Genomic DNA, 27,486 nt, shown 5'->3' with positions numbered 1-27,486 from the left:
TGGACACAGTAAAGGCTCAATAAACACCACTGATTGACCAGCTGAGCCCTATTCCATCCAGCCAACACCCACCCCTTTGGATCAGCTCTCCAGCACCACCCCACCCACTTCCCCCCAGCCTGGCTTTGCCTCCCGCAGCTTGGCAGCTCCACCCACTTGCCCTCTCTGAACTCTGAACTCCTCCCTGTCCACTCTGGATGTCAGGTGGTGCAGAACCAAGTACCCCTACCCAATCCCTTCTGCTTCAGCAACATCCCAGGAAATTCGGCTTCGCCCCCATTCTGACAATGAAGCAAATCATGTTGACAGGCAGGGCATTTAATTATATATTACATTTTAAAAAACAGCAGTCAGAGCATTGCCCGACCCCCTACTGGTGGATGAGGAAACACAAACTAGAGGACAAAGCCCACATGATAGCTGATCAGTGGGGTCGATCCTGCATGGTGGAGCACCAGACCTTGGGCAGGGGCTCAGAGGCAGCCTCCTGCCTGCACTGCCAGGACAGGAGGGAGAGGAGGAGAGGGACTGTACCTTTGAAATGAACAATGCTTGGGCCTCAGCAGGGGGTTGTAAAAGCAACCCTGCGGGCTGGCTCTTGAATGAGTCTAGATGGCCCGTGATTAAAAAGGAGCAAAGTCTGCAGAAAGAGAGCAGAGAGTTAGTACCAGTGTGTTCCACTCCCTCTGGGGGCCCCATCTACTACCAGGCCATTTCAAGTACCATTTCAATCAATTAATCAATCAATCGCATTTATTGGGCTTTCACGGTGTGCAGAGCACTGAACTAAGCTGGGAGAGTACAACACAACGAGTTTATCCCTCTCCAGTTGAGCTTTTTTTCCCTTCCAGAAAATCCAACCTTCCTCATCTCCTGATTCCTTGGAGTTTGCTCTGCTGTCCACAACGAGCCTATTTCCCTTCCAGAAAATTCCAACCTTCTTCATCTCCTTGTTCCTTGGAATTTGCTCGGCTCCTCCCCCTTTAATCCTGGTACCCTGAAGGCTGGCCCCAACTGAGCTTACTGCTGAAAGGCCTACTAATGCCCCCACTTGGGGCTGAAGAGAATGCGCTGTTTAGGGGTGCAAGCCCAAGTTTCTGGTTGAGGCAGAAGTGCAATATGATTTATTTAATAATAATAATAAAAACCAACAATAAGTTATATAAAATTCTCCGTCTGGACACACGACGTCATCCAAAGCCTAGAGCTCATCTCCGGCTGACCGGGGGTAGAAAGGACCGGTGGAACGTAACTGAAGGCTAGAAACCGCTAGCCACCACCCTACACAGGATGAGGCTTGGCTCCCAGAGGCCTCTCCTGGGGATCCCCTCCTATGCAAACTCGGTCCACACCCACGGAGGAGGGGGGAACTTTGGCTTGTTCAGTGGGACTTAGGCCGTGTCCCACTCTACCAGAGACTCTAGGCTCTAGGCTAGTTGGGAGCTGACCCGTGAATGCCGGAGTGAGTCGGGTGCCATCTCTGCATTTTCTCCCAGTCCGCCAGGCTGCAGAACCTGGTTGACTGCTCTCCCCGTCCCCACGCCCCACCCCCCACCACTGGCCTGTCCCTCCTGGAGCCGCAGGGCCCGGTGAGTGTGACCCGACTCCCGTCCCCTTGGAGTGGGGAGGACCAGCTGGGAGCAGCTGTTGGAAAGTCATCTGTTTTCTCCCCACTGGTGGGCTCACTGCTGGTCTGACGCCTGCTTGGGGGATGGGGTGGTGGTAACGACGACAGTGGAGACGGCCTTGGAAGCTCCGGAACCCGTTCCCTGTTGCAGGTGGGAGGCTGGGACCGTCTGGATCCGCACCTGTTGGCAGGGAGAATGGGTCACTCGGTCTTAGGGGACGGGTGAGAGAAGTGGGGGCAGTAGGGCCCTTACCTGGGTGGCCTGGCCTTGCTGCTGGAGCTGCTGCAGCTGCTGGGCAGTGAGGAAGCTGACGGGTTTGTTCCCGGCAATCAGCTTGGTGCCCGCTGGCATGGTGGTGAGGATGATGTTGCGACCCAATCCACTGATGCTTCAGAAAGAGTATGGCAGGTGGTCAGGGATAGCCCTGGAGCCTCCCTCTTCCTTCTGCCCCACCCTCCTCCAGACAGCAAGGCCACAGAGGTCCGGGACCCCCCGAGCTCGCCCCCACCCCCTTGACCCTGCCCAACCACCATGGAACTCACTTGGCTCCGAGGTTGCCTTTGATAAGAGGGGCCGTGACGACGCTCTTGCCCTTCATGGGCTGGCTGATGACTGACAGCGGCACCGTAATCCGTGCTGGCAGCTTTCCCTGGATGGAGAACATATGAGGTAACGGAGTGTGAGGGAGGAGCTAACAAGTCAGGAGGCCGAGAAACTCCCGAGAGCCAAAGACGTGATGCCGCTGAGTCGAGGAGAGGATTCCCTGGGGCCCTCGATCGTTCCCTCCCACAGCTATCCTGTCTTCCCGCTGGGTGGCAGCTGAGCCCTGAGCCAAGGGGGAGCCGCCGACCAGTACAAAGTCACGAATGATCTGCTCTGGGGGCTGGCGTGCCATTCTTCCATTCCCAAAGGAGGAAACCTGGGCCGAAGTGTCCCAGCAGGCACTGCGACCGTAAAAAAGGAGAAGCGGGCACTTTCCATCTCACAAAGTTGGAACAGGCTGGGCGCAGGCTTAGAAGGCTAGCCCAACTCGGGTGTTCGCCCCAAATCCACGTTGTGTACGTGCACATGCCCACCCATCGGCCCGGTGAAGGAAGCCCAGCCCATAAACTGATGAAGATAGACATAAATTGGTTTAGGGCAGATGAAGGGAGTCGGGGGGTTGGGTGTGTCACCTCTTACAAAAGAGGACGGCTAAGCTGTACACACCCACGCTGATAGGAACAGAGTAGGATAGCTGGATTGAAGGGAGGAATGAAGGAGGCTGGGGCCCGGCAGCAATACTGTGGACTTACTGCCTGGGAGGTGGACACGACTGTGGTGCTGACAGGCACTTGGCGGACGGTGGTCGCTCCAGTCCCAATGCTGATGGGGGTACCCGCCGCCCCGGAAGCAACTGCCACAGCTTTTGACACGGCTGCGCTCATGCTGGGCAGGGACACCGCCGAGGTGTGGACCGCCCCCGCCCCGCTGGCCGCCGCCACCCCTTGCTTGGCATGGGTGGCGACGGTGATGGTCTGGCCCGCCTTGGGGGGCATGACTCCCAGCCCCTGCACTATGCGGATGGTGGCAGCTGGTTTGGCCTCGCTAGAAGGTACGGTGGTTTTGCCTTTCTGGTCTGCCACACTCACACCGAGGGCAGGCATCAAGCGGAAAGCTGAACCTGAGGTTTCAGTGGCTTTGAGGTCAGGGGTCACTTTGACCACCGTGGTGCCTGCCGGGCTGGATGACGGGGCACTGATGGAAGTGGCCTTGGCCGTGGCGTCGGCAGCATGAACCGGGTTGGAGGTAACGTGGAGGGTAGCAGAGATCCCTTTGCCTGTTGTGCCACTTCTGGCCCCAAAGAGGTCCTGGGTCAGTTTGACCGTGGTAACCTGGGATTTGGTCAAGGTGGCCATCATGTCCGGGGTGATGCGCAACACCGTCTGGCCCTTGGCGTCGGTGGTGATGGAGGAGGGTGGCAGGCGCAATACATCTTTGCCTTGGATGCAGAAGTTAGTGGCCGTGAGTGGAATGCCACTGCCAGCCTGGGGCTTCACCCCCAGCTGCCCGGTGATGGCCACCTGCAGGAGGAAAGTGAGGCATTGAGGTATAGCAACCGACAGGATCGGAGACACATATGGCGTGGCTGAGGTGCCCAACCTGTTCCTGCCTGAGCCTTTTACCTCTCAGTGAACACAGTTCAAAAGGAGATTGGGGATCAGGACGTGTCTCGTGTCTTTTCTTTCTCCCCTCCCTCCTGTCCCGCTAACCCGCAGGATGGGGAGAGGGGCAGCAATAGTCAGGAACAGGCTAAGCCAGTCTAACTCTTTCTTGCCTCTCCTGGCCCAAGCCCTCTTGGCCAGCTGCCTGGTTGCTGTCCTGATGAACTCTTCTCCACCCAGCCTTCGTACCGCCTGACTTGCAGCCTTCCTCTAAGCCTAGCATAGAGACGTTACCTAGGTCATCCACACAGTCTGACCAGAAGGCCATTTGGGGCAGTTGAAACTGGGGACGGTGAAGCCCAGAAAGCAGAAATGGCTTGCTTGGTGTCATTTAATATTTGATTGTGAGAACACCCCAAATTAAACTCTGGCCCTGTAACAGAGCATCTTGGTGCCACTGCAGATGTGTCGGAAATACACTCGGCCCAGGTCTGCTTCCTTGTGCTGCCCCCCCACTGTCCCCTGATCCCGTGGCCCTGGGCTCCCACACAGGGCGGCCCACTCCCGACACAGTCCTCTGACCACCTGCTTGATGATGTTCTGTCCGGTGACGTTCTGGATGACGGTGGCGGCAGAGGAAGTTGGGGCTGAGCTGCCCGGGGAACTGGTGGCTGGTTTGCTGGTGGAGGTGGCCGTGGCAGGGGGGAGACTTGTCACAGTGAGACCTGTCTGGCCCACCGCTGGTCGCTGCAGCACCTGGGCCGTGGAGGTCTGGGTCTTCCCCGGAACCGTCGCCATCACCGCCTGCCACAAGACCAGATGTTCAGCATACACAGACCCCCACAGAGAACTCCTCAGCTCCAGGCCGGCACCCTCCCGAGGGGAGCCGCCTGGAGCCGATCCTCCCAGCGCACCCAGGCTGTCATCTCCAGCCACCGCCATCTTCAGTGCTGCCAACTGCACAGGCTCCCTTCCGGAGTGAGGGCATGGGGCCAAGTGGCTCGGCAACCACCTGCCACGTGAGGACCCTAGTTCCAGCCTAGAACTGGGCTTTGCTTCTGGGCAGGATAAGGCCAACCGCTTCACTTTCCACCTTCGGGGCCAGGGAGGGCTGGGGGGGGTGGGGGTGGGGTTCCTTATGCAAAGCTACCCCCACCAGGCCAGCGGGCCTCAGAGTTGCCCAGAGGAAAATAAGATCGCAGAAGAGGGTTCTGCGTTTTCCAAACCCTTCAGAGATCCTATTACTAGAGAAGATGGCGAAGGTGATGAAGCAACGAGCTTCAAACTCCAGCAGCTCCTCAGAGGGGCCAAGACGTTTCCCTGCCCAGCAAACACTCCCGGTGGGAGGAGGAAAAGGAAGACCTTTTAGACTGCGAGCCCACTCTTTTAGACTGTGAGCCCACTATTGGGTAGGGACTGTCTCTATATGTTGCCAACTTGTACTTCCCAAGCGCTTAGTACAGTGCTCTGCACACAGTAAGCGCTCAATAAATACGATTGATTGATTGAAGACTCTTCCGTGACTGGTTGGATTCCACTTCCCCAGCGCTCAGCACTGCGTCTCTGGAATTTACAGGGCACAGTCCGGGCGGCACACATAACTGAGAACTCGGGAAAATGAAACAGAAGCATGTGACTCGCTCCCTGCACAAAAAGGACCTGACGCTCACACACTGAACACTGACATATAAATAAAACTAGTACAAGAAGCAGCATGGCCTCGTAGAAAGAGCATGGACCTGGAATTCAGAAGGACCCGGGTTCTAATCCTGTCTCCTAATCCCGGCTCCACCGTTTCTCTGCTGTGTGACCCTGGGCAAGCCACTTCATTTCTCTGTGCCTAAGTTCCTCATCTATAAAACGGGGAATTGAGGCTGTGAGCCCCACGTGGGAAGGGGACTGTGTCCAACCTGATTAGCTTGCATCTACCCCAGCGTCTAGTACAGTGCCTGGCACAGTAAGTGCTCAATAAATACAACTGAATGGATGTTTAACAAATACCACAAAAACTCAGTCAAAAAACAAACCAAGTCATCAGAATAAACAACTGACTGAATAACTGGCTACCCGTCTCTGCTGGATATCGCCAATGGGCAAATGGATGGGTGGATGGTTTCCCTGCTCACCTGAGGGACCACTTTGGTTTGTGTGGCGGTGGCTGGCACCCGGATCTGCGGCCCCACCGGCATCTGAGGCAATGGCTGTGCTGCCCCCGTGGGCTGCTGGGAGACGCTGGGCAGACTGGACTGGGTCACCACCCGAACTTGGGGGAGTCCGGACGGACCGGAGTGGCTCACCACCCGGGCAGCAGACTGAGAGGTCGGGGGAGCCTGGCTGCTGGGAGTCGTCGAGGAGAGCAACGTTCCCAGTTGAGGCACGGTCGGGGAGGACACCAGGAGAACGCTAGAAGGAGAGGGAAGATAGAGTTTAGAGGGTGTGGCTGGAGGAAGGGAGAAATCGAGCAGCCGGTGGCATTCACTGATCTTCCAGTGGCATTCACTGACCAGCCAGTGATATTCACTGATTTGCTAGTGGTATTCACCGTGCAGCCAGTGGTTGTCACTGACACGAGCGCTTGAGAAAGTGAAGAAGGGTCGAACTCACCTTGGGCTGGGTTTAGCCGGTTCGGGGCCGACACCGGAAGTGCTCTTGCTGATTCCTGCCATCGGCGGAGGAGAGATGGGAGTAGCTGGCAGGGCCGGGGTGGTGGGGGTCACGGGGGTGACCGGCGTGGGTGGCATGCTGGAGTCGCTGAGGCTCAGCTGGCTCTGCTCTGAGGTGCCGCTGCTGAGGACTTTCACTGAGCTTTCCTTGCTGCTGGACTTCTGGAACAAGATGACAAATGGGAACAGAGGTACAAGTTTGGCAGGGAAGAGGGTGAAGAAAGGACTCCCTCTAGACCGTAAACTCAGAAGATACATTCCCTGCTTTCCCAAGTGTTCAGTACAGTGCTGTGCACTCAGTAAGCGCTCGATAAATATGACTGATTGATTTCTCTATCTCCCCACCCAAACACAGTGGCTTACCAATTTGGCTGGGGGCTTGGGTTTTTGCTGAAGGGCTTTCCGAGCTTTGGCTGCAACTGCCTGGGCCTGGTGAATCCGCTCTGTGGACAAGAACGCGTGGTAAGCCCCGGCTGAGCCATGAGGAGACAGATTTAAGCAGAGCCCATGTGGCTCAGTCTTGGCAGAGCAGACGTGCCGGGAGGAAGAGTCCCGCCTTCTACCTCCTCCCACCCACTCTGAATGCCTCTCCAGAGGGAGCGGAAGGGAAACAGACAGTCCAGCCCAAGGCCCCCCATCCACATTCCTGTAGACCAACGCACTCTGCCCAAAGGCGCCCCCATACCAAACTCTTCCTCGCTCCTTTTCCGGTGCAAGTAGATCCATAGCTTGCGCCCGATGTCGTACTTGACACACGGGTCTTTCTCATAGTGCAGCCGATCCAGAGCACCACTCACCACTGTGTTCACCTGGGGACCGGGAGCGGGGCTCAGTGGAAAGGAGCTCCCCAATTCCGAGCCGCAGATCCCCCGACGCAGACGGCTCTGGGACGGACATTCCACTCTAATACCAACCGGGCACCGAGGCCTAAGTTGATAGAGACGGCAGAGGGCCGTCTCGGGGTGGGGGAGGATCAGGCATGGTGATCCCAGCTTCTTCCCCGAGGGAGGGGCCGCTGGGCTGAAGACACCAGCTCACCTGGGTACTTGTGACATCTGGGGCGAGGAACTGGGAGTCCTTGAGCAGCTCGCAGATCTCAGCCCGGGTGCCCTCTCCATTGGGAAGCCGGGCCGCAGCATCCCTTACTGGGAGTTGGAGAGGACACAGTTGAGGCAACCTAGACCTCAGCCCCTCTCCCCTCCTTCCAGGGGAGGGGAAACAGCACCTGAATTCCTTATCTCCCCACCACACCCCCGTGTTCCTTATCACAGGGCAGTCTGCCATCCTCTTGCCCTGTTGGTACTCAGGGAGAGTTCTCTCTACACGAAAGGGAGGAGTCATACGTAAGACAACTCAGACTCCTTAAAGATTTAAAGCATGATCTCTATGGACAGTCACCTTAGGCCAAAGCCCCAGTCCAGGCCACTCCTGAGGCTCAAGAAAACTCACCCCAAACCTCTTCCACATCGAGTTCGTGCCCGGGACCGAGGCACCACCTGGTGGCCGCAGGAGGCATTCCCTGGCCAAAGCTGACAGCATCGTGGCAGTAGTAGCATCGCTCTCAGAGCTGTTCCCCTCAAGTAAGCATGGGGGGGCCTTACCGAGGGACAGGATGGTGACGTACGCAGGCCGGTCAGAGCGCAGCAGGGAGTGCTCCCGCGCTTTATTGAGGGAAGTCTCCTTGTCGAACACGCCCTTGACGGGCCCCACCACGGACTCAAAGCCGTGCAGGCGGAAGGTGAAAGCCTTGTGAGGTTGGCTGTAGCGGAAGCGCTCCTGTCCCAGACAAGAAGAGGTCCGACGAATGCGCTTAGTACATTGCTTTGCACACAATAAGCGCTCAATAAATATGACTGAATGAATGAATCAACTGCATTCCCCCGGCACCCGTTCTGAATCACAAAAGGAGAAGATCATGCCCGTGAGGACTTTATCATAATCGATGGCCTTGGGTCCATCTCTCTTCACTGCCAACTGGCAGAGAGTCGGTCAGGAGGAGACCCCTGGATGACCCTTCTGACCCCCAGGTTTGAGCCGACGAGCCCATCCTGTCCTCTATGGAAACTGGAGTCGGGGAGGGATACTACTGTCAAAAAAATGGTGAATCTTTTCCATGCTTCCCCCAAATCCCTGGTGCCAGCCAATTCGCTGGAGATGAGGCTGGCTTTCCTCCCACTGAAAACTAAAAATGGAGTAGCTGGGCCAAAGTTTAGCTGGCTCTAAGGCTTCTTCCCTTCCCCTCCCACCCCATTCCATTCCATCCCAGCCCCCAAACCACCCGCCTTTCCAAGGTACCTCACCTGCTCCTGGAACACTCGTTTCTCTTCCCCTGTGCTTGGCCGGACCACGTAGTCAGTCCTTCTGAAACACAGAACTGGCATCAGCGTTGAGCCCTGGCAACCTGGAACTTTTCCTTAGCCTGCTACCCCTGACCAGGGCCAGGGAGAGACTGCCAACTTTGACCAAGGGCTTGCCATAACTGCCATTTCCCCCAAGGCCTTCTGGCTCCGGGGGTCCCACGGTGAATGGGAAGAGCAGGAAAGGGGGTGGGGGGGGCAACAGACTCATTTAGCCATCACCATTGGGAAAACATGCCAGTGCCTGGCATCCTTCTCATCACCTAGGCTTCCTCTGCTCAGGGCCGGCTCAGTCCAGTGGCCCCAGGCAAACCTGAGTTTTGCAGCCCTGATGGGGGCGGTGGGATGGAGGGAAGGTGGAAGGGCGTGACTAACTGCTGCCCCCATTAGCTCCTCCCACTTCTTGATTCTCTCCCTCTCCAAATCGAGCTTGGGGGCTACTGGTGCTGGGGTCCAATCCAGGCTGGGCTCGGTCCAGGGACAGAGGGGCTTAAAGAGCGGATCACTGGGGCAGCAGGGCAGGCTGCCCTTCGGCAGCCTCTCTCACGGCCCACCCGGAAAAGTGCTTCCGTGGAGGGTGATGCTCAACATCACCTTGGCAGCTCCTTAAACCTGACGGCCCCAGGCGACGCCCGCTCTGTCCGTCCCTAGAGCTGGCACGCAGGCTCCCAGGCAGCCCAGTCCAGTGAATGCCAGGCTTCGAGAACCTCAGATGAAAACTTGGAAAGAACCACTGCTGGTAGAACTCACCCCGGCTCTCCGGGACAGGCCATGGGGGCCAAAGGCCAGTGATAAGCCCAAAAGGCCTAAGCTTAGCAGCTTCTCCCCCCAGGACAGGGAACGGAAAGGACTGTATCCTTTCAAGTCTCCCAACCACCCGGGGCTCCACTGCATTAAACTCGCCCTGCAGGGACCGTCTCTCGCCCTGGCACTTACACCCGGGAAACTGGTGTCGTGGCGTCCAAGCTGTCTTCGTTTTCCTGTGGGAGGATGGGTAAGGTCAGCAAGAGCCATTGGTGGTTTGCAGTTTCACAGAACCACTGGACCGCCACGGGCCCCAGGGAGGACTTTCGGGAAACTTTACCTTGCAAAAGGTCTGATCTTTAGTCTCCAGCCACAGCTGGAAGAGTGCAGTTAACTCCTTCTCGTTGTCGTGGTATGAGCCTGTGAAGAGACAGATGAGTTGGTTATGGCATTTATTAAGCTAGTTCTAGGTGTCAGGCACTGGGCTAAGAGCCAGGGTAAATACGAAAGAATCGGATTTGACCAAGTCCCCGGTCCCAAACGGGGCTCACAATATAACAAGACAGGAGACCGAGTATTTTAACCCCAATTTACAGATGAAGACCCCGAAGCCCAGAGAGGTGCGGTGACTTGCCCAGGATCACCCAGCAGGCCAGTGGCAGAGCTGGGCTCAGGACCCACGTCTCCTGACTCCAAGCACCAGAGTACACCAAAACAGGCCAACGAAACCAAATTTTGTGACGCTCTCCACCAGACCACAGCTCACAACTTCTGCCCCAGGGAAAGATCCACTTCTCCAGGAGTCTGCTCTTCACGGGCTTCCTGCAGGCTCTTCAACGGGAGACCCTTTGCAGGACATCAACCACGTGAGGAGTGGCTGTTGCTGACTTCTTGGTTGCTCTCTGGGGTATCAGTGACCAGAGGGGGGAAGAGCACTGAGAAGGCCATGGGAGACGCCCGATTCCCTGGAGTACTCACCGAGCAACTTCCACTGCTGGGTTTTCTCCTTGAACTCGACAAACGGAGAGAAGCTGGAAGGGATGGCTGCAAAGACACGGATCACACGAGCTTGTTGCATTCACTCCGCCCTGTCTCTCTATAGCCCACTGACTCACAGACAGCTGGAACTTGGCCTAAGCTGCGAAGTACACCATCTCTACTTACGACTTGCAGGAATGCGCCTCTGAACCCCACCAAGAGGGTCAGGGTGGCAGCAGGAAGCACCAGCAGCCTGCAAAGACTTAGTGAGATGAGAGAATGCCCGCTGCCCCAGCTGGCGAGAGCCAGAGCCTCACCTTGGCTGTCTCCAGTGAGGTACTGCAGGGCAGGTAACACCAGCTCTGCCCAATTGGATGCTGAGGAGAACCAGCTGTTGAGGGTGCTGGCGGGAGATGACTGCCAATCCAGGATGCGCTCCTCCAGCTGAAAAACAGAGTGCCCAGCAGGGCATCGGACCCCCACCCACAACTGATTCCATGGGGAAGTTGGATCTCAGGAGGATGGGAGAAGGTGGGGAGACCCGCTGGCTTGGAAATTTCCCCAGGGATGTTGCCGTAAACCAAAACAGGGAAACAACTCTAGGCCCGGAAGGTAGACTTCTCCGCCTCTCCACCAGGATGCCTCCTCCTCCCCTGACCCCAGTGTTCCTATTTTTGAGTTGGCTTTCTCTTGCTCTCTTACCATGGGGAGACTAGCTTGTCCCTCCAGGAGCAGAATCTCCAAGAGGAGGCAGAAAAAACTGGAAGAAATTTCATTGATTCCAAGGCAGGGCTTGAGATCTTCCAGGGGTCTGTGAGAAGACGGATTTAACAACTGAAAAGGCTGGATCTCAATCCATCAATGACCAAGTGCCTCTGAAGCGCTAGGCACCGTTTTAAGAGCTTGAAAAACCACATCATTAGCAAGACACGCATTCCTTGTCCTTGAGGAGCTTACCAATCAATGGGGGAGAAAAAGATATTACTTCCAGACTGTGAAACCCAGAGGCCCCTTCCCCGCATGCCGCCATCACCCATGGCCCAGAGAGCAATCCATCAGAGCTCAAGAAGGGTGCTTAAGACATTAGCTGTTCAATACACTATACTCTCAGAACCAAGACTGCTCAATCAATCAATCAATGGTATTAATTGAGCACTTACTAGATGCAGATAAGCACTTGGGAGAGTACAACAGAATTAGGGGACACCTTCCCTGCCCATAACGACCTTACTGTCCAGAGGCCCAACAACTGGTCTTAAAGGTGAGAACTGAGCACTGCAGATATTAATCCTCTGTAAAGGATACCTCTCCCATTACCATTCCCTCCTTCCCCCCCAGCTGAGGGGCCACAGTCTCTCACTTACTCTTCCTTGATGGCAGGTATTGGCAGAGGGGATGGGGCCTGAGACAGGGATGGGATCCCATCTGCGTTGCTCAGAGGCTCAGCCAGATCCTCCACCTCTGACTTGATCACTTTCAGCTTCTTCTTCTTCTTCTCTTCCTTCTCTTTCACCTTCTTCTTAAGGATGGCCATGTCAAACAGGGCTGGAAGGGAAAGGAGAGTGAGCAAGTGAAAAGACAGGCCTCCAGGCTGGGTTTACTCTTCCTCCAGAGCCTTGGTTCAGACGTTTCCAGCCAGGCCTTCGACAGACTGTGGGAACAAATCTACAATTACAGTCCGGTCCTCTCTGCCTCTGGGGACACAGTGGGTCGTAAAGGACTTTACTGCCCTTTTGAAAAACCAATTAACCAAGTAGCAATATTTTACCCATTTAGGTGGACAGAGAAACAAGGAGAGGGAGATCTCAATGAAGAATGTACAGATTTTTCTCTATCTCCCAGACTAGGAATTTAGGCACGCAGTAACACTGCGAAGACAGACGTACAGTGGCCTACTGGATAGAGCATGGGCCAGGAAACAGAAGGACCTGGATTCTAATCCTGGCTCCGCTGCCTGTCTGCTGTGTGATCTTGGGCAAATCACTTAACTTCTCTCTGTCTCAGTTACCTAATCTGTAAAATGGGGATTAAGACTGTGAGCCCTATGTCAGATAGGGATGGTGTCCAACCTGATTAGCATGCATGAACTCCAGCACTTAATACAGTGTCTGTCTGGAACATAACAAGTGCTTCTTAACAAATATCAAAAAAAAAAAAACCCGCCACCCCAAAACAATGGCATAAAATTCCCAGAAGACAAGGCACCCTGCACTCAAGATGGCAGCTTGGCTTCCACATGTCAGTAAGCACATGAACTGTTGCAAAGATTTGACATGAACTTCAAACTGCAAGTAGCGGTAACAAAACACATTTTATGACCCAGGAGAAAATTGCGTCTTCCTCCTCACGACACGCTTGACGTTTTTTCTTTACTCCTAAAGAGATATCCTCCAATAGGCCTTCCCCGATTGAGACTTCATTTCCCCCTTCTCTGCTGCCTATGACCTTGGATCTTTCAATCAGTCATTAATCAACAGTATTTATGGAGCACTTACTATGTGCAGAGCACTCTACTAAGTGCTTGGGAGAGTACAATAAGAGTTGGTAGACACGGCCTCTGTCCACCAGGATCTGAACCTTTGGGAGCTTGACATTCATCCCAACTCTGCGGCATTTTAAGTACATATCCTTACACTCATTCATTCCTCCATCAGTATTTTATTTTAATACCTGCCTTCCCCTTTAGACTGTGAGATCCTTAGGGAGGCATCTACTAACTCTAATGTATTGGTCTCTTCCATCAGCTTCATACAGTGCTCGGCACACAGTAAGCACTAAATAAATACCGCTGATTGACTACTACGTTCTGTTTTGGCAACTGTTGTACTGAGCCAGCCCACCCACAGCGTGGCCTAGGGGAAAGAGCATAGGCCTGGGAGTCAGAGGACCTGGATTCCAATCCTGGCTCTGCCACTTGTCTGCTGTGTGACCTTGGGCAAGTCACTTCACTTCTCTGTGCCTCAGTTACCTCATCTGCAAAATGGGGATGAAGACTGGGAGCCCTATGGAGGGAAGGGATCGTGTCCAACCCCATTAGCTTGTATCTACCCCAGTGCTTACTGCAGTGACTGTCACATAGTAAGCATTTCACAAATACCACTTTTTTAACAACAAAAGGAACAAGCCACTTACCTGCTAAGGAGCCCTTCCTTCCGGCATTGACTCGGGTCATGATGTCATTCAGCGTCAGGTCCCCTGTTAAAAGGTCGGGGTGATCCTAAATGAGAGGTGCAGAGGTTCAGTAACTGAGGCCAGGGACAAAAAGGCAAGGAATGGCTGAGGGTTTCAGTGTCCCACCCAAAAGAAATGCAAATACAATTGTCATTACTGGCTGTCCAAGGGCCCAGTTCAGCCAAAGTGATGCTACGTTGGAGCTGTCATTTCTGGTGGTGATGATGCCAGAGACAGTAGATACGTCCTTATCTTACTGCAAGGAAGCCACCTGAGGGACAGAGACTTCCCCTTCCTGGATTCTGTCTCTGGCCATGGCTTCTGTGGCACTGTTTCCTTACTCTCACCTCCCCTGCTGGTTCCCACCCCTCCCCTCTCACCACAAGATTTCCCTGAGCACTTTCTCACCTGGGGAGCTCACACATGCTCACTGTCTCAGCTGTTGCCTACTTACAAAGACAAACTTCCCCTCCCCATCCTGCAGGTATATAAAATATGTCCTATTCCTCCCAAACACAACCCAGAGAAGAGCCTGAAGCTCCACTGCTTGTGTGAATCATAATAAAAATGAAACCAGAATTTTTAAAAGGTAGACCCTATTTTTACTCAAAAAAAAAGGCAAACCAGATAATTACTACCCCTACTTTTAAATCTGAAAAATCCAGTTTGTATATATTACCCAAGGGTGGAACAAATATTTGCAGACAACAATAATGACACATATGCAAAGACATGCTAAAAGGAAAGGGAGGAACAGGAAGGGACAGAATCCGTTTGGGCCTAAGGCTTCTGGCCTATTTAACTGCATGGTGCACAGCCCTCCATGCCCACGGACACTTACTGGTTGGTGTTTCCGCTTCTCATGGTGCTTCTTCAGCATTATCTTCAGGTCATTGTCCCCCAGCTCTATCTTATCTAAGTCAGAATGAAGCCAATATCACTGTCTGCCTAAGTTTCACAAAACACACTACTGATTCCTGTGCCTGAATCCTGTCAACTCCCAGAATTCAACATCCTGCCTTTCCTGAAACACATCTTGCATGCAGGTCCCAGAGGCTCAGTCTGCTCCTAAGAATGGGATCTGTCCCTCTGGTAAGCCATCAGGAATCATTTGCTATTTCACTCAGGTTCCAAATCCTAGCTTGCTCCTTGACTTCAAATAAATTCTAATGTCCTTCTCACATAGGCTTTCTTGCTCAGGATTAGCCAGAGTTAGATCAACTACTGGGCTTTCAAACCACCTTCGCATTTCAAGAATGACAGAAACTCTCTGGCGGTCATCTGGGAAAGGCACAGAGTAAAAATGTTACCATGTCTCTCCACAACTCATCTGTATCACATTATCATTCTTCTGAGTAAGAGAAAAGGTCCTTGTGGGCAGGGAACCTGGCTACCAACTCCCATGTACTGTTTGCGCTTAGTACAATGCTTTACGCACAGTAAGCCCTCAGTAAATACTGTTGATTGATTAAGGAAAGTAACATTTTGACATCTCTTTAACCAAAATATATTGGGGGAAAAAGATAAAATGAAAGTACTCGACTATTACAAATGACAAAACTTGATAAAAATTTCCCTACCTAAGTGGGAGGCTTAGGAGGTCACTGAAGCTTCCACACAACCAGTAAGGAATCATTCACTCAACTCCATGAGGAGCTCTCAGATTAATTCGCCCACCCCACCTCACCCAATTCCCTGCAACACCATTACCCCAGTTCCTTGCTCACCTGCTGTTTTCATGTCCAATGTCGACAAGGTGGGCACCACCCTCAGGGGCACCGCAGGGCTAGGGGAGCGAGCCGGAGAGCTGGGAGGCCATGAGCTGAGATCTTCAAAAGAAAATTGTTCTTGGAAATCCAAAGTGGCCATGAACTCACAGGGGACACTAGGTAAGTGGCCAGTTGGGCGCCAGGGGGCTAAGCCCTTCTAGATTGTAAGCTTCTTGTGGGCAGGGAACATGGCTACCAACTCTGTTGTACTCTCCCAAGTGCTTAGTTCAGCGCACTGCACACAGGAAGCGCTCAATAAGTACCACTGATTGACGGATAAGACAGACACAGGGAGGTCAGAGTGCCACCATTCCCTTCTGACCCTTCCCCAGATGAACTGGAGCACACTGAGGCCATTTAAACAGCTCACCCACGAAGAGAATCTTCAATTCAACCGAAAGTGATGGGTTCGCATCAAGGCAGGCCAACAGCCGCTACTAGTCTTCCCAAAAGGAAAAAAGTAGTTCTTCCAAGTGGCACAATAAGGCACGCAGAAGAGGGTCCTGGGCATGCCAGGTCACACCCAGACATCAAGAGGAACACACACTCCTCACCATTCCCAACTCTGCTGGGAAGTTTCCATGGGCACCTTCAGACAATGGGCCGGAAGTCCCGTTCTCCATCCCCCACACAAAGGAATCTTAGAAGCCTTCTTGGCTCGGGGGGAATGGGGTGATGTCTGGCTCCAGAGAGCGGTGATGCCAGTCCATCCCAGCCGGCTCTCGAGGATACTCACCCTCTTCATCTGAGGACAAGGTGCTGTCTCCACACTCCTCTTTCACTTCCCGCAGGACTTTGAGATAACGCTGCTGGGTACGTCGTTCCCGCTCCTCGGGAGTGCAGGACAGGGAGGGCCGTTTCCGTCTTGGAGGCAGGGCAGGGCCGCTCCTCCGAGCCATCTCCAAGAGATTCTGGAAGGATCGAGAGAGGGAAAGAGAGAGATCAGTGGGCACTTACTACCTGCATGGGCTATACCAACCTCCAGTAATCCTGTCAGGATCAATGCCAGCCCTCCTAGCCCACGGCGAACCTTAGCCACTGAGTTCCACCCAACACAAAGGACATCGCCTAAAGTCTCAATACCATTTTGGCAATGGACACAGGTAAGTCACAAAAAGGGAAATTTTAAGTACTTCTATTCAGAGGCTGAACTGCATTCTGGCCCCTTCCATTCTGTGGGGTTTAAACTGTCCTCAGTAAATGCTTCAGGGACCCTAAAGGAGTTCATATAATTCAGGAATCCTCTGCACCTTGGTTTTCTAAGGCTTCAAATTAAAGGTGGAAGGGTTTTAAAAACCGATACTGTCACCAAAGCGGCTTCCACGCCACTCAAGCTAAATGAAAGCTGTCTCTTTTGCTTCTTCCCCAGGTTTTCATTTCTTCCCCTCCCCTGGTATCTCAAACACTCACGCTGCGCGAGGCGAGAATTTGCTTCAGCAGTCGGTGAAAGTACTGCTGCTGAGTGTTCAGGTAGCGCTTGTACTGAGACTTGAAGCATAGCTGCCGGTACTTTACCACCTCAGGGTTAAAGTGTCCATCTGAGAAACAATGAGTGAGACAAGCAGACAGACAGAGAGAGAGCGCACAGAGGGCAAGGATAAGCATTCACCTTAGACATTCAAAGGTCAATGACAAATAACATACCTCTGAAGGGGTTCTGCTCCTGTTTTGCAACCCCTGAATAACTCCCAACACCCAGAGTAACATCAATCCAACATCCCCTTGCATATTTATTTATCGCTTTCTTCAGTGGTACATTTTTTTTCCAATGGTACTTGTTAAGTGCTTACTGTGGGACAAGTATTGTACTTGGCATTGGAGTTGGTACAAGATAAGCAGGTCAGACACTGTCCCTGTCCCACATGGGGCTCACAGTCTAAATTGGAGGGAGGAGGGCTTAATCTGCATCTTACAGACGAGATAACTGAGGCACAGAGAAATGAAGTGACAAGGTCACAGCAGGCAGGTGGCAGAGCCGGGATCAGAACCCAGGTCCTCTCCCAGGTCATGCTTTATCCACCAGGCCACGTCACTTCTTGTGTATGAAGACATCTTGTATGTAGATGCCTAATTTTAATTGTTCAGTCAATGACATTCTAATGAATCGATCTGCAAATACTTTTATGTGTTTCTTCCGTGTTAGAGTGGAGGGCACGGAATGTGTCTCGTGCATCTTCTGAACTTTCCCAAGCACTTAATACAGTGCACTGCCCACTGTGGGTGCTCAATCAGTAGCACTACTACTACAACAACCAAGAGTCACCGACTACAACTGGCAGGGAAAAGAAAGGACAGCTGTGCTTCACTTTCACCTCAGCAGACAACAGCCTGACACGAATTCTTGAGAAATGTTCATTATCAGCACTAATGATTTGTCTCTGCACCTATTCGGCTGCCATCCCCTCTTCCTGAAATCCCCAGCTGATTGGTGCCCCCCAACCCTGATTCCAGGGTACGGGCAACGCGGTAAGCAATTTGGAGTGATACATGTCCACGGAGGAGTTATCAGAATCATCTTTAACATTTATCCAATGCCTATGTGCAGAACACTGTGCTGGATCCCTGTTAAGCGCTTTCTATGTGCCAAGTGCTTAGTACAGTGCTCTGCACACAGTAAGTGCTCAATAAATATGATTGAATGAATGAATGCCAAGCACTGTACTAAGCGCTGGGGTGGGTACAAGCATATTGGGTTGGACACAGTCCCTGTCCCACATGGGGCTCACAGTTTCAATCCTCATTTTACAGGTGAGGGAACTGAGGCACAGAGAAGTGAAGTGACTTGCCCAAGGTCATACAGCAGGCACGTGGCAGAGCTGAGATTGGAACCCATGACCTTCTGACTCCCAGGCCCTTGCTCTAACCACCATGCAATGCTGCTTCTCATAAATATACAGAAGAACAAAAAGTGGTCTCAACTACCAAGGACTTCATAATCTTAACAAAGGGAGACTGGGGGATACAAATTGCCAAATAAAGATTAGGTAAAAGAGTAGTGACAAACAAAAAAAGCCAAAGCGGGCCATGACATAGAGAAGTCAACAGATGTACAGAGGAGTGCTGAGGTGGCACATGCAGTGGCATGACCAGAACTAGAGGGGCTTGGACTGTGAATGCCTCTCTGAGGTGACTTTTTAGAAGGGTTTGGAAGGGAAGAGAAAGAGCAGAGTGCCCTAGTGGATAGAGCCTGGGCCTGGGAGTCAGAAGAACCTGGGTTCTAATCCCAGCTCTGCCAGTTGTCTGCTGTGTGACCTTTGGCAAGTCACTTCACTTCTCTGTGCCTCAGTTACCTCTTCTGTCAAATGGGGATTAAGACCATGAGCCCCATCTGGGACATGGGTTGTGTTGAACCTGATTAGCTTCTCACTACACCAGCGCTTCATAAAGTGCCTAGCATGTAGTAAGCGCTTAACAAATACCACTGGGAGGGCGGGGTGGGGCGGAGGGAGGTGCTTGGCAAAGCTGAGGGTGAAGAGAGAGTCGTGAAGGCAGAAAGCTGTGGGCAACGGGCTGGGGACAGGAGAGTCGTGAGTAAGGTTATCTTGGGAAGACCAAATTGAGCCAACTGTGGTAGGAGAAGAGAGCAGATAGGAAAGGGGGAGACAGCTAAGAGGGAAGTCAAGAAGATTGAAAGTGACAAAAATATGGTAAGAGTAGACTACACCCATTGGGTTCTTTTACTGCAATACTCTCTACACGAGAGGCAAGCTCTGACAAAATGGCACTTGAATCGAGAAGCAGCATGGCCTAGTAGATAGAGCACGGGCCTGGGAGTCAGAAGGTCATGGGTTCTAATCCCGGTTCTGCAACTTGGCTGCTGTGTGACCTTGGGCAAGTCATTTCACTTATCTGTGCCTCAGTTACTTCATCCATAAAATGGGGAGCGAGAATGTGAGCCTCATGTGGGACAGGGACTGAATCCAACCCGATTTGCCTGTATTCACCCCAGCGCTTAGTACAGTGCCTGGCACATAGTAGGCGTTTAATACATACCATTACTATTATTATCAACAAAATGGGCAACAGGAAGCTCCCCTCTGAGCATTACTCGCTTCTAGCCATACTGCCACTGCCCCCTCGGCCCACTCCCACTGACCTCGAAAGAGCTTCTGGGCAATGTGCAGGGGATTCCCGAAACGGAAGTTCTCCCCACTGAACAGGGCTGAGATGAGCTGGTCGTGCTGCTCAACGCTGCCTTCGGGGAAGCGAGGCAGGAACTGCTGCAGGTGTTCCCGCTGTGAGTCGCTCAGCACCTCCTGCCAGGTCGAAAGGCTGACGACGTCGAAGAAGATCTCAGGCTGAGGGGAGACAAAAGCAAGTGAGACAGTCAAAACCAGGAAAATGGGTGCACTGAGGAGCCTCCCTCAAATCTTGCCATTCTCCTTCCTCAGAGCTCCCAGGTGGACTGTAGGACGAAGTCTCGTAATGGGCAGTAAATGTACATAGGAGGGAGTGGGGCCTGGTGGAGAGGAATGGCAAGAGATCAACGTCCCTTTTCCAGCTCTACCACTAACCTGACGTCCTCTGTTTAAGATTCAGGAAACCGCATCTCAGGGAGCTGTGAACCGAAGGGCTTGGGTAGGGCTACTCACATCCTCCAGCAGATCTTCTGGCAAGCTAACTCTGGTGCCTCCCAACATGCAGTCCTCCATAATCCGGGTACCGTGGCCATCTCCACAGGGACCCAGCTCCAGGGGGTCTGTCAGCATGTGATCCAGAGAATCCATTGTTCGCCCTACACAAGGTCACTACACAGAAACACGCGGTTAGACCTTGTGGACCAACTGTTAGAACAGCCGTGAAGATGACTATAACCCGGAGGACTTGGCAAAAAAACATCCTCATCTTGCTTAATTTCGGATTTACATGACACAGATGACCACCTTTCTCTCCTCTGATCCTTTCTCACCTTGGTTTCCAAGGCACAGTTCTTTCCTCATTTGTCTCCCACCTCTCCAACCACCCCTTCTCCATCACTCACCCTCTAAATGTGAGATTTCTTCACAGCCCTTCTCTTCTCACTCAACATTTGCTCCCTTCGGGGTCGCAGTCACTTTCATGGTTTGGACAACCGTGTCCGTGTGGATGGCTCCCCAATTTATCTCTCCTGTTCTGAATTCTCCTCTCTCGGGTCAGTCACATAACTCCACCGCGATGTCTTGGAGGCACCTAAAAATCAACACGGATAAAACTGAACTCTTGGCTTGCCCTCCTTCTTCCCCACAACATGGCTGGAGCAACCTTGATCTCAGTCCCCCGAATCTCTACAGCTTTGGGGTTACTCTGTGTCTCTTTGCTTTAAATAATTCATTCTGTTCCCCCTGCTGGCATCAGCCCCCTTTCGGTTCATGGTTGCTTAGGTATCCTTCTCTCCTCCATTCTCCTCCCACGTCCCGTTCGGCGAAGCTCTGTTGCTGGGAGCACTGCCTCTCTGCCAGGGAACCGACTGCATCCCAGGATCCCGTCGTCAGTCATTTTGTCCTGACACTATCCCTTGCCTCTTGTGTCCGAGTGATGGTTAAATCCTGCCTTTCCTTCCTTCACGAGATCTCTTGCATAAGCCTTTCCTCTCTGAACTCACTGCCGTTTTCACTATTCTCTCTCGCTATCCTCACCAACCTCTCCTCCTGTATCTTTGAGTCAGAGTCCAGTCACAGATGGTTCAACAGCAGCTACTAAATTTACAGGGAGGGCTCCAAGCACAGCAACAAGCCCCTTTACAGGGGGTTTGGATAGGGCCCCGGGAAACAGAATCAAAATCGCCCTGGAGCTAGGCAGTTTAGTCTTCATAGGTACAGCACCGAATCTCTGGAAGAAATTCCTAGCCAAATCAGAAACTCACAGAGCAACCTCAGCATCCTAGTGATGTTTATCCCCAAAGCATCCCACAGGCTACTGATGAGGTAATACCTTCATTTGCCTAAAGAATACCATTAACTGCACGACACATTATAGTCAGCTTCCGATTAAACCTTCTCCCCAAATCCCTCAGCTGAGAGGCCTGGACCTACCACAAAAGACAATAACTGGGGCCTTCTTAAACAATTTCACCAGCTTCACCCACAAACCAGACTCAACTTCAAATGGCACCATGAGACTGATAATATTATTACTGGGAATAATAATGCTAACAACAATAATAATAACAACTGCGATACTTGTTAAGCACTATATGCCGGGCACTATACTAAGCACTGGGGTAGATACAAGGTAATCAATCAATCGTATTTATTGAGCGCTTACTATGTGCAGAGCACTGTACTAAGCGCTTGGGAAGTACAAATTGGCATCACATAGAGACAGTCCCTACCCAACAGTGGGCTCACACAATCCCTGTACCACACTGGGCTCACAGTCTTAATCCCCATTTTACAGATGAGGCAACTGAGGCACAGAGAAGTCAAGTGACTTGTCCAAGGTCACACAGCAGATCAGTGGTAGTCAAGATTAGAACCCAGGTCCTTCTGACTCCCAAGCCCATGCTCTATCCACTAGACTATGATTAACCAACAACGAAGTCCTGTGATCCAATCAGCTTCCAGCATGGAGGCAAAGCTCTCAGTGACAAAGTTTTGCCACGAAAGTCATGTGAGGCCAAAGTGCAATAACAGGATACCCAAGCAGCTGCCATAGGGAGACCTGAAAGGGAGCACACACAAGCAAGGAGGGCAGCATAAATGCAGTAAGCGCTCAATAAATATGACTGAATTGAATGAATGATTTAGGGGTCCAGTAAAGCACTGTCTACTACAACGTGACACAGCACTGGAGTGCCAGGAGGCCACTGCAGCAGCCAGACCAGAGAGACAGGTCATCGAGAGAGAGGTACTATGAGTACTATGTATGAGAGTGCTGTAACACAGAGTTGGTAGACACGATCCCTACCCTTGTGGAGCTTACAGTCTAGTGGATAACTCCCATCCTCCTGTCTCTCCCCTCTTCAATCCATACTTCACGCCGCTTCCCGGATTGTCTTTTTGCAGAAACGCTCTGGGCATGTTACTCCCCTCCTCAAAAATCTCCAGTGGCTACCAATCAACCTACGCATCAGGCAGAAACTCCTCACCCTCGGCTTCAAGGGTCTCCATCACCTCGCCCTCTCCTACCTCACCTCCCTTCTCTCCTTCTACTGCCCAGCCCGCACCCTCTGCTCCTCTGCCGCTGATCTCCTCACCGTGCCTCATTCTCGCCTGTCCCGCCGTCGACCCCCGGCCCACAACATCCCCCTGGCCTGGAATGCCCTCCCTCCGCACATCCGCCAAGCTAGCTCTCTTCCTCCCTTCAGGGCCCTACTGAGAGCTCACCTCCTCCAGAACTTCCCAGACTGAGCCCTCTCCTTCCTCTCCCCCTCCTCCCCCCTCCAACTCCCCCGCCTTACCTCCTTCCCCTCCCCACAGCACCTGTATATAGGTATATATGTTTGTATGCATTTATTACTCTATTTATTTATTTTATTTGTACATATTTATTCTATTTATTTTATTTTGGTAATATGTTTTGTTTTGTTCTGTCTCCCCCTACTAGACTGTGAGCCCACTGTTGGGAAGGGACCGTCTCTATATGTTGCCAACTTGTACTTCCCAAGCGCTTAGTACAGTGCTCTGCACACAGTAAGTGCTCAATAAATACGATTGAATGAATGAATGGATATGAATATTATCATATATTTTATATATTTATATATTATAAATTACTTATATGTTCATATTAATGTCCATCTCCCCCTCTAGACTGTACGCTCATTATGGGCAAGGAATGTGTCTTCTAATTCTGCTGTATTGTACTACCCCAAGCACTTAGTACAGTATTCTGCACAAAGTAAGCGCTTGATAAATATCACTGACTGACTGAATACCATAACGTGAGTCTTCCTTAGTGCAAGATTTTCCCAGAACGTTACCCCCACTTAGGAGAACTGTACTTCAGCTTTTAAATTGGCACTAACTGCACATTTGTATGGGGGGACCCAAAAGGTCATAGCAGGATGGTTTTCTGTCTGGGCAGAAAAAGTGAACTCTTATTTACGTGACTCTTCTACCCCAGCGGTCAGAGTGATATGAACACATCAACCTGAATCTTTCCTCACTCATCAATGGTATCTATTGAGCGCTTACTGTGGGCAAAGCACATTCTGCAAATCATAATCTGTTCCCTCTCCTCAGAATCTCTGCTCCTCACGCCCGTGAGGAACAAAGATTCATTCATTCAATTGTATTTACTGAGCGCTTACTGTGTGCAAAGCAGTGTACTAGGCGTTTGGGAGAGTATCAGACTGGACAAGCAGGGAAGGCAGCATTTTTGCCTTCTTTACTGGCCTGAGTTTGACTCAAAATCCCCAAAGACTGTAACAGTGGTAACACTAGCAAAATAGTGTCTGCCACTTCTGTTGTACTGTACTCTCCGAAGTGCTTAGTACAGTGCTCTGCACATAGTAAACACCCAATCAAAACCACTGATGATAATAATCATAACTGTGGTATTTGTAAAGCATTTACTATATAACAAGCACTGTACTAGGTATTAAAAATTGTAAGAGCTTACTATGTTGCCAGGCACTGTACTAAGCACTGGGAAAGATGTAAATTTGTCAGGTTGGACACAGCCCCTGTCCCACATGGGGTTTATGATCTTAATCCCCACCTTACAGATGAGGAAACTGAGGCACAGAGAAGTGAAGTGACCTAAGTTATAAGGTCATACAGCAGACAAGTGGCAGACCCAGGATTAGAACCCACAAGCTTCTGACTCCCCTCTATCCTTTAGACCATGCTGCTTCTCTAGTACAGATCAATCAGTGGTATTTCATTATTATGAATAATAATTACTGGATAAGGTATAGACAAGGTAGATGACCTTAAGGGGAACGTGGACCTATATGAAAAATGGGAAATTTGCCTATTACTACGTCCAAATGATGCATCTTCTCCAACAACCAGGTAGGTACCCACTACAGGAGAGGAGAATCACGCCTGCCCTCAGAGCCACTTTCTTGGTTTGGAGAAGCCACTAGGTGCCCAGTCAAATGGAGCGGGGCTTAGTGGTAAGAGCCCAGGCTTGGGAGTCAGAGGTCATGGGTTCTAATCCCAACTCCGCCACTTGTCCGCTGTGTGAGTCTGGCCAAGTCACTTCACTTCTCTGTGCCTCAGTTCCCTCATCTGTAAAAGGGGGGTTAAGACTGTGAGCCCCACGTGGGACAACCTGATTACCCTGCATCTCCCCCAGCATTTCAAACAGTGCCTGGCACATAGTAAGCGCTTATCAAATACCATCATCATTATTATTATGACTTTCCATGCCCCCTTGAACTCAACAGGAAGGGGCCTTGAAGAAGGGGACCCTGCTTCTTTTCCCCAAACTCCTCTTCCTTCTAATCTCAGGCAGAGCCCCCCACCCTCCCACCAGCCACCCTGTGCCTCTCCCCAGTTCATTCATTCATTCAATTGTATTTATTGAGCGCTTCCTGTGCGCAGAGCACTGGACTAAACGCTTGGAAAGTACAATTCAGCAACAGCTAGAGATCATCCCGGCCCAACACCAGATTCACAGTCTAAACGGTATCTGTTAAGCATTTATGATGATGATGATATTTGTTAGGCGCCTACTATGTGCCAAGCACTGTTCTAAACGCTGGGATAGATATAAGGTAATTAGGTTGTCATTCATTCAATCGTATTTATTGAGCACTTACGGTGTGCACTGTACTAAGCGCTTGGAAAGTACAATTTGGCAAGAGAGACAGTCCCCATCCAACAACAGGCTCACAGTCTAGAAGGGGGAGACAGACAACAAAACAAAACAATAACATCAAAATAGGTAAATAGAATTATAGATATATACACATCATTAATACAATAGAGTAATAAATATGTACAAATATACACAAGTGCTGGGGGGTGGGGAAGGGGATAGGGCAGAGGGAGGGAGCGGGGGTGATGGGGAGAGGAGGAGGAGGAGAAGATAGAGAAGCAGCATGGCTCAGCGGTAAAAGAGCCGGGGCTTGGGAGTCAGAGGTCATGGGTTCTTATCCCAGCTCTGCCAATTGTCAGCTGTGTGACTTTGGGCAAGTCACTTAACTTCTCTGTGCCTCAGTTACCTCATCTGAAAAATGGGGATTAAGACTGTGAGCTCCACGTGGGACAACCTGATCACCTTGTATCCCCCCAGCGCTTAGAACAGTGCTTTGCACATAGTAAGTGCTTAACAAATACCATTATTATTATTATAAGGGGGTGCACAGTCTGGGAAGGCTCCTCGGAGGAGGTGAGCTCTCAGTAGGGCTTTGAGGGGAATAAGAGTTAGTTTGGCAGATGTGTGGAGAGAAGATAATTCTATTTATCTATTCTGACGTTATTGTTTTGTTTTGTTGTCTGTCTCCCCCTTCTATCAATCAATCAATCAATCGTATTTATTGAGCGCTTACTGTGTGCAGATCACTGTACTAAGCGCTTGGGAAGTACAAGTTGGCAACATATAGAGACAGTCCTGTGAGCCCGTTGTTGGGGAGACACTGTCTTTATCTGTGGCCGAATTGTCCTTCCCAAGTGTTTAGTCCAGTGTTCTGCACACAGTAGGCGCTCAATAAATACGACTGAATGAATGAGGACGAGAAGCGGCGTCGCTCAGTGGAAAGGGCCCGGGCTTTGGAGTCAGAGGTCACGGGTTCAAATCCCGGCTCCGCCGACTGTCAGCTGGGTGACTTTGGGCAGGTCACTTAACTTCTCTGGGCCTCAGTTCCCTTAATTGTGAAATGGGGATGAAGACTGTGAGCCCCCCGCGGGGCAACCTGATGACCTCGTAGCCTCCCGAGCGCTTAGAAGAGTGCTTTGCACGTCGTAGGCTTTTAATAAATGCCATTATTATTATTATTATTACTCCAGGCCAGAATCAATCAATCGTATTTATTAAGCGCTTACTGTGTGCAGAGCACTGTACTAAGCGCTTGGGAAGTACAAGTCGGCAACACATAGAGACAGTCCCTACCCAACAGTAGGCTCACAGTCTAGAAGGGGGAGACAGAGAACAAAACCAAACATACTAACAAAATAAAATAAATAGAATAGAGGACGTGGGCCAGGGGTCGGCGGCGGGACAGGCGAGGAGGAGGCCCGGTGGTGAGGAGGTTGTCCCACGTGGGGCCCAGGGTCTTCATGCCCATTTTCCAGATGCCCCCCAGACTGGACTCCCGGGTCCCCCCAGCCCCCACTTCCCGGGGACGGGGCTCCGGGCAGGCTGGTCATGGCGGCGGGCGCCGGGAATCAATCAATCGTATTTATTGAGCACTAACTGTGTGCAGAGCACTGTACTAAGTGCTTGGGAAGTACAAGTTGTCAACATAGACAGTCCCAACCCAACAGTGGGCTCACAGTCGAAAAGGGGGAGACAGAGAACAAAACCAAACATACTGACAAAATAGAATAGAATAGATATGTACAAGTAAAATAAATAGAGTAATAAATATGTACAAACATATATACAGGTGCTGTGGGGAAGGGAAGGAGGTAAGATGAACCTTAAGAGAAGCAGCGTGGCTCAGTGGAAATGGCCCGGGCTTTGAAGTCAGGGGTCATGGGTTCGAATCCCGACTCTGCCAATTATCATCATCAATCGTATTTACTGAGCGCTTACTGTGTGCAGAGCACTGTACTAAGCGCTTGGGAAGTACAAGTTGGCAACATATAGAGACAGTCCCTACACAACAGTGGGCTCACAGTCTAAAAGAGTGGGCTCACAGTCTAAACGAATTGTCAGCTGTGTGACTTTAGGCAAATCACTTCACTTCTCTGGTTCCCTCATCTGTAAAATGGGGATTAAGACTGTGAGCCCCCCGTGGGGCAACCTGATCTTGTAATCTCCCCGGCGCTTAGTACAGTGCTTTGCACATAGTAAGCGCTTAATAAACGCGATTATTATTATTATTATTATGAAGCCCCCCCCCCCCCGAAACCCCCTCAGGTCCCCTCAGAGCCCCCTCGGGCTCCGCCGCCTCACCTAGGCCGCCGCCGCCGGCGCCGCTCACAAGGCAGCACTTCCCA

At 51.6% G+C, this 27,486-nt stretch overlaps 1 protein-coding gene across 5 annotated transcripts; it reads right to left on the bottom strand.

Annotated features, from left to right (window-relative positions):
- Window positions 1–300: 300 nt before the first annotated feature.
- On the bottom strand, window positions 301–27,486 carry NFRKB (nuclear factor related to kappaB binding protein). Of its 5 annotated transcripts, none has more exons than XM_038753500.1 (27): window positions 27,443–27,486; window positions 20,436–20,623; window positions 20,047–20,202; window positions 19,551–19,752; window positions 16,865–16,992; window positions 16,191–16,365; window positions 15,413–15,514; window positions 14,527–14,600; window positions 13,647–13,731; window positions 11,879–12,059; window positions 11,217–11,325; window positions 10,832–10,958; window positions 10,515–10,580; window positions 9,877–9,956; window positions 9,729–9,772; window positions 8,736–8,796; window positions 8,037–8,211; window positions 7,474–7,580; window positions 7,121–7,244; window positions 6,799–6,878; window positions 6,377–6,597; window positions 5,899–6,175; window positions 4,358–4,576; window positions 2,924–3,691; window positions 2,171–2,277; window positions 1,881–2,016; window positions 301–1,808 (listed from the first exon to the last, which is right to left on the bottom strand). In XM_038753500.1, the coding sequence occupies exons 3-27, from the start codon at window positions 20,179–20,181 to the stop codon at window positions 1,683–1,685; spliced, it is 3,909 nt and encodes a 1,302-aa protein (XP_038609428.1). In that variant the 5' UTR covers window positions 20,182–20,202; window positions 20,436–20,623; window positions 27,443–27,486; the 3' UTR covers window positions 301–1,682. The 5 variants fall into 5 exon arrangements, with proteins under 5 accessions (XP_038609428.1, XP_038609432.1, XP_038609431.1 ...); XM_038753504.1 differs by having other exon boundaries at window positions 1,881–2,010; XM_038753503.1 differs by having other exon boundaries at window positions 6,377–6,594.

This window comes from Tachyglossus aculeatus, chromosome 11, assembly GCF_015852505.1.
Source record: "Tachyglossus aculeatus isolate mTacAcu1 chromosome 11, mTacAcu1.pri, whole genome shotgun sequence".
Classification (NCBI taxonomy): Eukaryota; Metazoa; Chordata; class Mammalia; order Monotremata; family Tachyglossidae; genus Tachyglossus; species Tachyglossus aculeatus.
Note: the sequence above shows the minus strand (reverse complement) of the source record. Positions and strands in the feature narration are given on the sequence as shown.